The following is a 10,472-nucleotide window of genomic DNA, read 5'->3' on the forward strand; positions in this document are numbered from 1 at the left end:
GTTAAAAGTAGGGATTAAAATAGACAGGATTGGGGTTTTTCTGTGTAGAGGTTTATTAAGATTTCAAGGGTAGTTATCAGGAACTGTAACAAAGCAGGGGACCAGCAGCACATGTTTTGCAAAAAAGTCACCTTGGATGGCTGATTAAGCACAAGAAAAACATTCTGGGGGTGTGCTTCAACGTACTTCCTTAACAAAAGTCATTTTCATAGTGCATTTTATAGTTTCCCAAACATGTTGGGGGTTACAGGTGCAAGAGTCATATACCCACTTTAAGACACAATTTGGTGGTGATCTACTTAGAAACTGGATCAGAAGAATGCAGATAAATGGTCTCATTTGGTTTCATGGATTTGAATAGCTCAGCAGTGCAATTCTTTGCGTCAAATACACATCAAATTATCAAGTCTCCAGATTTCAAGGATTTTAGCTTTTTCTGCTACGATACAAACAAAAAAGTTAAACAATGAAGTACAAACCAAAATCTGTGGTGTTTATGTGGTTCATGCTACACACATGGTTGTAAGACTCAATCAAAAGCACATTACAACATGATTAGAAAGGCTACATTCAAATACACATGCACCATAGCGTTTCGAGTCCATTACAATCATTTCACTGTTGATTATGAATAGCTGGTACTACCGCTGGAGCAAGTGGAAAACTATAATTTGGAGTTGGACGGACAGAATAATGTGCTAAACCCAGCCAACACTGAAGATCTATTAAAACTAGAGGCATTATTGCTTGAGCTTTGTGCTTGGACAAGTGCGGGATAGCTTATTACTGTCTAAAAAAAATTTAATTCACTCACAGTGTGAAAGCATTTCGAGTAATGCATTAAACTAGCACTGCTTCAGTGGGGATTTTACATCATGTAAGTTTGGTAAACATTTAGAAACAGAAAATAATAAAAGAATTTAACAGCAAGGGTTTTTTTTTCCCCATTCAAGCATGACCAAGACCTAGCTACAGTACAATTAAATATACCAAAAATAAATATTATATGCAAAATAAATTAGAATAACAAGGGTGGACTGCACCACCTCTCTGTATCTGACTGTATGTCACTTAAGAAGAGGGACGCCACATGGATCGATGATGTTGGTGGGTCCTAAAGCAGAGGTTATAGAAGTATGATAAACATTTTGGAATGCAGACATTTTAGCCCTTTCCTCTGACTTGGACACTGACAAGAAGTGCTATCTGGATACATTATCCAAAGAAAAAGGGCCATGTTTTTTTTGTTTTTACAAGGCAATGGAGCGAACGTTCCCAATGGTGAGTTTCTAGCTGGTATTTGGGATTTTTTTGTCTGTTTTGCTGGTTTCTGAGGATCAACTTCACTAAAGGTACAGTTTAGCCTTTAGTGTTTGACACAGGTGCATTCATGGGTCCTCTAAAGGATCACTATCAAGTGCAGGTATGGCGGCTTCAAGCTGGTAATGGGTAAAGGGACATTCGGGTGATTGATTAAGTCATCTTTTAAAGTAAGGAAACCGTATATTGCTGGAGATTTGTGGTTGTGTAAATTGGAGCCGCTTGGTTTTTGGAAGGAGACTGTTTTAGACTTTCAGACTTGAGCTGAACTTAAGGCTGGTTCTTGGGTGGAGATGTTTCATTTGTCAGGTAAAGATAGGATAGGGGCTGGTTCTTCTGATGACAGATTAGCTAAACGGTAAGGGAGACTGGAGCTGTAGGCTGGTACTTTGACAGGTAAAAGCCATAAAAGACTGCAGCTTAATGAAAGTATAGGCTGGTGCTTTAAGCAGAAAAGGCCAGTTTCAGGCTGCAAGTGGAGTAGCCCTCATCACTGGCGGAGCTCTGCCGGCTGCTATGGTCATCCAGGTCGCTTGCACCACTGGTGCTTACACTGTCCATTTCTCCATGGGAGAACTCAGTGCTTTCCACATCAACTTCAATTTCCTCTGCTCAAACACACACAGACACATAAAAAAAAGCCAATGAATACAAATCAGTCTCTGCATTTGAAATGAAATGAAGCCTTTAGTGCAAGTACTAACCTCTGTCAGACTCTGAGCGATCAGAGTCCATGCGGGAACCCAGGCTGTCCGTACGAACGCGCTCCCACTCTCCGTGGGTCTGCAGCAGAGCTAGCTGCCTCTGCAGGTGCCTTTGCTCCCTCTCTAAGGTCTCCAGCTGGTGCTGACTCCTCCGGTCTATCTCTTCAAGTTTCTAAAAAGTGACACGAGTAAGAATTAAAAGCACTGCATTATGCAGAAACCTAACAACAATGTCAGGCGATCTGTGAGGTTCTTAACCATCCCAGTCGGTGTTTTCAAAAAGCATTTTCAAAGATATCGTTATCACTACACCTCTGTAAATGTTCCTCATGTTTAACATAATATGGAAAGCATGGCAGAATTCTCATGTATGCAGCGAGTTGATAATGTGGTAATATGTACATATATATGGCTGCTGTAAAATGCGATATTTCCAATAAATTATTTAACACAGTGACAGCAAGTTGCTGGATGGGATCTAAGGGAATAGATGGTGTCTGTGTGTGGTGGATAAAAGTGAAATATGGCTGGATGGAGAAGGAAGAGAATTCATTTTATGAGCTTCGCTATACAAATGAATCTAAAGGTCACCCCGTCCTGCTTTGGACAAGAGCGTTTTGCTTTTGGCCCTCTCAGTTTTAATTTATGCATTTAACCTTCGCCAACTTGGACTCCAGTCCAGTTTAGGTCCACTTATGATTTCCAGTAGTTTTTGTTGGATGTGTGTACTTCAAGTTGTTTACTGCAATTGTAGCTGTTAAGCTAAGAAATAACCAAAGTCCTGAAATTCAATTATGAACCTCTGTAATTATACGGATATAAGATCACATAATCCCGGTCATTACGCCCAGTTGTCCCATGAATCAAAGCTCATATATGGAACTATAGCAGCACAGTCTGGATAATTTGCACACAAACCAGCAGTTGAACAAGATTTGCTGCTTATGTGTACATTGAAACTAATGTAATTTCTCCACAGCTGCACATTTATAGTTCCAAGTGGCAGAATGTGTAAAATGAACAGTGATTTTGGGGGAAAGTAATTAATTGAAAAAGGACTGCTTTTCCTATTGGCAAAAGCTGCGTATTACATTTCATGTAATGTCCCCTATTATATTGTTAAGATAATAAGCATTTGGGACATATTAGCTTGAAATATAAATAAAGATTTATTTGGCTGTGACACCTGCTTCATTTTACATAAATATGACAAAAATGTATTTGTGGTATTATATTATGAAGGGTAAGATTTTTGACCTGCTAGTTCTGAGTAACGTTTAAATAGACTTGTGTGTTTGTATAATTGAATTTGGTATAATGGAGCCTCCACATAAGTGACAGTAGTGCTAGCCTTTCTCTCTGCAGCTCAACAGAGCTTATTATTGGTTGCACCTGCTCCACCTTTTATTGTACTGCACAACCCCTGGTTCCAAAAATACAAAGCAGCAGCATTCAAAAGCCTCATTTCCTGGATGTGAAACAGGCAAGTCCAAAGTCAACAGCTGACATCTTAGGTACTTTACTCACTAACCCCAACTGTGATAAACTCTCAGAGTCTGTTGCCAAGCCAGGATTGCTTTCATATTGTAGCCCTTAGTCATTCTTTAGCTATTGCTCACAGCTGGAAACTGTACAGACGGGGCAAAAAAACTGCACCAATCTTTCCACCAAAGTTTGATCTGAGTTTGCTTGCTGTACTCAGGGGAGCCATTGCATTGAATGTTTGAAATCTTTAAGTCTCTTTTAGTTCAGTCAGTCAACTAGTTTTAATAGCAGGATAGCTGCAGTGCTCCTAAGTCCAAGGTTAAGTGTCCCATTCTGATGTTATCCTGCAGTGTTAAAGACACAAGTTCTAATCAAAGACTTACCAAGGCTCAAAACCTTGCAAAGGTGAGCCCTGCAAACATCCCCAGGGAGATTTTTTCAAAGGGGAAGAAAAACTCAAACAACCACACAGCAGCTGCCTTAAGGTCCAATCATCTCGGGGTTCTGGGAAAAGCGACTCTGCTTGAAAAATCCCTACTTTACATGTAAACCATCAGCGCGCAAGCATTTAACGTTCCTTTATTGCCAGTTTATGATAAATGTTGTGTTTATCTAGTCGTATCTTCTCCTTTCCTAGTGTTTGAACTGAGTCAGTTACAATTAAAATCAAACCTTTTCATCCTGCAGCGGCAGCTGGAAATAACACAGCTCTCTCCCCCTGTTTGAGCCAATATACAAAGCAATTTGCTGTAAACAGAATGCCGGCACTGCTGTTGACAGCAACAGGCCTTTTCTTTTTCTTTTATTATTCTTTTTTTTACTGATAATTACCCATGACTGAATTTAGTTGCTTTGGTTTCAGGGTCCTGCTCTTAGTCACGCTTTGCCTGTATCCAGGCCTTTGAATCTCACCACTTTGCAGAAACACAGCAGACAGTTCTGTTTGATTTCAGGCCAGTTCATGCTGGCTCGCCGTCACACCGCTATGGCTTGCTGGGACACATTATGTTATTAGTATCACCTGTGTTTTTCGTGCTACGACAAGTCAAAGCCCCTGCTGTGAATAAGGCCTTTTTCGGCATGTTGACTAAACGGTTATCTTGTTGCTGCTGCTTTCCCAAAACGATATTAACCAAACTATTAACACGTCGGCAGTCAGGCAGAAAAAGCTCGATGTCAGTATGGTTGCATTACTACTTTTGAGAGGAAATCAGCTCTTAGTCCCATTACAGCGCCACACTCCTCCCTTAGACTACCACACCTTGATATGTGCTTTGGCCTTGTTGAGCAGTCCCAGAGTGGTATGCCGACTGCAGTCTGGTCCCAGAGGAATGAGGGACTTCAACCTCTCCAAGCACAGACGAAGATGTGCTCGTCTGTAAATGACATAGAGCAATCTGCATTATTCAACATAATACATGAACAGAAAACTGACTGATGAATTTGCACAGTAATGTATTCATTTGCACTGATCCTCATCCGGCCAGATTATTACCTCCTCATCCAATTTGATTTGTATCTTATTAGAAAAAGCAAAAAACTACTTGATTGTTCCTCATCAATTCTATTCAGGATGATGAGTGATGTAAGTGTTAATGGATCCTGGCACTTTATCTGTTTATCCCTTTTGCTCATAAGCTATGCCATCTGACTCCCTTACAATTAAATATGGATCTGTCTGGTCCCAGATTTAAAAACTGCCGAGGTCAGCCTGATATTCTATTTCTGATCCACCAAAGCCTCTGAGCCTGTGGTCTGAATGAATGCAGAAACTGGCAAAGGACACTCACTATCCTTTCAAAAAAATGGTGTAAAATGTAGGTCAAGTCATGATGTCATCTCTTTTCTTCTGCATTGGCCACCATTTTGTAATAGAAAACAGTCCTTTATGAGCCTTCTTGAAGATGCTCTCTTCCTCTTTTCATTGATCATTTAAAGTGAGAATATGTCACACATGGCTGGGCATTTAATTTTAGGATAAATGTGTCCTGACATTTGTTTCAGAGCAGAGGCTGCCTCATCCTGGAGCTACAGACGCAAGCTGCAGTTAGACCTGCAGCTGAGAATCTCTCACGAAGGAGCCCTGTTGTCTGGAAACAGACGGTTCTCATTTGCTGACTGGGGAAATGTCTGCACGTCCTCTAGGAACAGTGCTGCTTACATCTCCCTTATATTTGCCTCGCAAAACGCACTCTCCTATCACACACAACTCATGAAATATCAGAGTTGTTGATAAAAAGAAGGCCTTTTTTTATAATCCCATGATGATACTATGCTGACTTATAGAACTCTGGTGCGAGTCATGTTGAAAATGCATGGCCAACATATTTAGCATATGACTTAGATATGCAAACAGTTTGAAGCTCCATTTCGAAACAACCGACTGTTGAGATAAACTGCCACAGACGATTAACGACTATGGGCGTGTTGTCGTTTTTTTCCCATCCTTCATCCTCACAGTCAAGGAAATATAACTCGCAATATTTCATTGTCTTTATTTTACCCTCTTTAGTGCAGTCTTCACCTGTCTGCATTATGTGTTTATAACCTAAACATGCATATAAGTGACCTCCTCTGTGATTTTTCACTCACCTGTTCTTTTCCAGTTCATTGTGTGCCGACCTGTTGAAAATAGGTATATAAATATATAACCAGAACGGTCACATGGCTTAAATATGCAAAATACAGCATATGCATATAAATATATTTCCAGACTTTAACCTACCTATTGTGAATATTGTCCAGTTTCCTGTTCTTTAATTTGCGTTGTTTCTGTTGAAGTGAAATCTGGGTTGCGGGGTATGTTGAAGCATACCCGTGCTCACATTCTGGTGATAGAAGAAAAAAGATAAAGAGGATTAAATATGCTACAAGGAAGAAGATGGTTGGATTTGAGCAATGGCAACACATCCTTGGAATGACTAAAATTCGGTGCAATGCACAAGCACACCTTAAAAAATGTCCATGCATATATACATATAGTTTCATTTAGAACAAGTCAATTTAAACTTATCAAGAACAGTCCAGACTGAAGAGCAAACGCTTGGAAACAGCTCTCAAGCAAGAAGAATTTAACAAATCACACAAGAACTACTGTTCCCAGAAACCTCGCCAGACACAATCCTGCACGCGATTGGTCAACTGCAGTGACACTCGCGTTGGGAACATGGATCCTGACCAATGAGAACATTGCAATTTGTTCCATGTGGAAACCATGTGAACAACACATACAAGGAAGCAGATGCTGGCCGAGCAAACCCGCAGTTGGATTTCGAATTAGGAATTTTCATTGGAAATTAAAAAACCCACATTGCAGTCCAGATCAGAGAGGGCGTAAATGCGAGATTTCCGAGTGGATGTGATATTTTAGGAGCGCAATCTTAAAATTAGCTGTGAGGGAATGATAGAAAAAAAGAAGTATAAACTGGATGTCTCGTGTCATAAACGTCTACATGTATGAACGTAAATGCGCACACATGCATGGCTGTGCTAGTTCATATAATGAATACACTGAACCGTGCGTTATGAGCCGGGCTGCGTCTCCCACGGTCTGCAAAAACACCGGTTTTAATGGGAGCGGATCGCTGCAAGGCTATTGTTGCGAGGCTGTCTCCGCTATGCGATTGTTTCCCGACTTCCAAATTTCGGTGATTTCTGGAGTTCTTCGAGTGGTCATATTACGCAGGATAAGAGTGAGGCCGATTGAGACGGCACGGTTTCCCAGTAGCAGGTAAAACATGACGGGCTGCTGTCGGGCTGCGCGTCTTTTGTCGCCTTCGCCTCTATTGTTGTCTGCTCGGCGCATTACGTGTTAATATCCCCTGCAGCCCGTGTTTACTTACTTCCGTTGTTCTTCTCAATGTTTTCAATGTAATTGGCTGCATCGAGCAGCACTTGCACGTTCTTCATAAAAGTGCCGATTTGGTCCATTGCGGAACATTTGGAGTATATAACGTCGCTGAAAGAATAGTCGGACATCTCTCCGAAATCCTGCTGGTCCATGGACGCATCAGACTCCGACATGACCTCTTCGGGTTTCAGCTCGCTGTGATGTCTCATGTACTTTACCATTTTTTCTGTTCTTTCTTTGTTTCTTTTTTTTAACTTTAGGCTTTTGGGGGGGCTTTGACAAATACGCAGCGCTGAAATTGCTCTCCTTGTTCCGTCTGTGCGCTGAGCGGATGACTGAAATGAACTAGGCTGGATGGAATTGCAGTCCTTAGCCTCAGCCACTTGCCCTACTTGGTGGATAATCCCTCCCACTAACGCATGCACATTGCATTCATTGTCAACCGTGCCATAATAAATCCTCATTATCAATACTGCAAGAGAGTAACAAATAGCACACTTGTGTCCAGTGACATTCTGCAATAATGACTGCTTTCATTTGTAATAAAGCTGCATTATTTTAGCTGCCATAAACTGGATAATTATGACAAATGCTCCTTTTCCCATGTGCATTCAGTTATCTCTAAATATGTATGTGAACAGAGTTTAAAAGTGAAAAAGCATTAAGATCAAACGGCAGATCTAATCAATAGTTCAACCTGGATACCGGGGACAACTGCCAGGGTTGGTCTTGGTTATAAATATGTAATCACTTGGGGCTTTTGTGTTGTTAAAGGGCCCCACATGGTCCTGCTTCAATGCTGGAACCGCACTCTATTCCCACATGCTTTTAAATGTGCTCTGTAATTAACCTCTTTACACATTTGTACACTGGGATAGCAGTTTAGAGAGCTACTTGTGTCGCTTTCATGTTGCACCGCGTTGTCATCCCATCCTCACAAAAAACAGATACCTGTGCGACATTTGAAAGCCGATTGAATGCAGTACAACTCAGGTGTTTGATGTGATAATTTTAGGTGATTCGTTTACTTCCTGCTGGATTGGAAAATTGAGTTTTGTCAGGGGAGTGCAGGTGGGGAGGGGGATTCTTGGCGTAAATCAAATGAACTCATATTAGTTCAGGTGCAGTTTGTTTGCCATTATTTGCATTTAATAATCTCATTGTTTGCCCCCCTCAGCCCTTCTGTGTGTCTTTTCCTGGTTCCAAAGCAGTCTAAACTCACATCGAGATTAAAAGGAAAGTTGCAAACAAGTGAAAGGATTTTTAGGAACAGGCACAGCCAATCCTTGTGTAGAAATGTCTTTACTTTACTAAACTTTAAAGTTATCTGCCATTTTCAAAAATTAACCTTGAAATTGAACCTTTTTCGAGCTTGATGCTCCACTTCTGTTGTCCCTTTTGAGAGATTAAGAAGTCATTTTGCCCCACACTGGGAGGAATGGAAGAGAACAGAGGGGGGAAAGGGACTGCCTTTACAAGGCCAGCCATGCGTGCAGGGCTGTGTTGTGCCTCTGAGACAATGGGTGCAGATGGCTGGCCCGCTGCAGATGTGGTCTGGCCTGTAACGGACGCCTGTGAGAGAGTACACCATCCCATAGAGGCTTTAATAAGCCTGGCGAGGCCTCTCACATAGACACTGAAACAGTGACGCACACTTCAGGGACACATATTCTTGCAAATACAGGTCTGTTTTGACTCATAGGCACTGCATATTTCTCTCCTAATATGCAATAAGGCTTTTGTTACTGGAGCATGTTTAGCATATAAAACAACAACGCCAGTGTGCACTCAGACATCATCTACTGCTACGCACATGCTCAAAAGGACACACAAATAGAGTGAGACATGGACAGAGAGTTCAGTGGGGGATGGAAACTGACAGCATTTTACCAGGAAAAGACTCATCTGTGCTGTGAGGCTTGTGTGCAGACTGATTCTGCGTGCTGCACACTGATAGCGACTGTGGAAAGCTGACCCGCTGTAGGTTGGTGTAGAATGTGACCCCAACTGGAGTAATCTGAAAAGCCTGAGGATTACACCAGTGGCTCAGTTGTCACAGAGGAGGCAAAGTCACACAGTGCTGGAGTGTGTATAGGCTTGCTTTTATAAAAAAAGAACATGACAAAAATCACACATAAGGGAGAATAATCCATTCTGGGTGTTGTCAAAAAGGCAAATATATTTATTTATTTTTTTAAATGCAGGGGACTCTATTTGATGTTACCCTGCTAAGATGATGTTTTCAGACTATCCATTGTACCACAGCAGTCTCCCGTTGTTTCAAAACAATAGCTGCACTTTGCCCCGAGGTCACAGTAGGACAATAAAGCAGACCAGACGTGTGTCACCTGCTCCGTCCTCTCCTTAGCACTGTCAGGATGTGGATGAGGTCAGCGGCAAGCTTTCCCCCCCCTTATTTATTCTTAATAACCATCAGTCTTTGTTTTTACATTAAACTTAAAATCGTGTTTATGTTTTCTTAATTATCTAGTTTTATTGTTGTTGCTGGTGGTTTTACACAGTTAAATGCACTGCCTTAAAACTTTTCTCCCTATTACATCTCATAGAAGGTGAGATGTGTGTGTGTGTGGTTTGGGGTTTGGTGGAGGTTCAGATCCTGTCACTCCCCCCCAACATGAACACCTGTTGGAGACACCAAATCCTCTCTTTGTCTCTGCATCTCCCCCCTCTCAGTGGATTACTATGACAACGCCCATTCATATCATGGCTGAATGCTGATTATACAGCTTCACACAATTATCTCTGAATAGAATATATTGTTTTAGGGGAGCTCGCTTTTTCTTTTTTGAAATTAGATGCAGAGGCTGTGTAAACAGTTCCCAAGATGTATTTAATATAAGAGGTGTTACTCCATCTGGTGAAAATGGCTCAAGTTTTTGATGCATCACTGTCCAACAACATCAAAAATCTCCTCATGTTTAACTGATTCCCATGTAAGTACTCCACAGGGTATTTGTGCATACTTCTGCAGTAGCCAGTAGGTTTGTGAAGAGGCGATCAGCTAACTAAAAGACAACATAAAATTACAATTTAATCATAGAATTAAGTAGATCTAGACAAGTTTGTGCATCAAGGTCATAATTAACAAAAGC

At 41.3% G+C, this 10,472-nt stretch overlaps 1 protein-coding gene across 1 annotated transcript; it reads right to left on the reverse strand.

Annotated features, from left to right (window-relative positions):
* Positions 1-36: 36 nt before the first annotated feature.
* On the reverse strand, positions 37-7,749 carry LOC102207119 (max-interacting protein 1-like). The gene is made up of 6 exons (XM_005727458.1): positions 7,352-7,749; positions 6,235-6,337; positions 6,102-6,131; positions 4,771-4,885; positions 2,025-2,196; positions 37-1,928 (listed from the first exon to the last, which is right to left on the reverse strand). Exons 1-6 carry the CDS (start codon positions 7,578-7,580, stop codon positions 1,765-1,767), a joined length of 813 nt encoding a protein of 270 aa, XP_005727515.1. The 5' UTR covers positions 7,581-7,749; the 3' UTR covers positions 37-1,764.
* Positions 7,750-10,472: the final 2,723 nt, after the last annotated feature.

This window comes from Pundamilia nyererei, unplaced genomic scaffold (genome assembly GCF_000239375.1).
Source record: "Pundamilia nyererei isolate P.nyererei 1_Seehausen unplaced genomic scaffold, PunNye1.0 scaffold00024, whole genome shotgun sequence".
NCBI lineage: Eukaryota > Metazoa > Chordata > Actinopteri > Cichliformes > Cichlidae > Pundamilia > Pundamilia nyererei.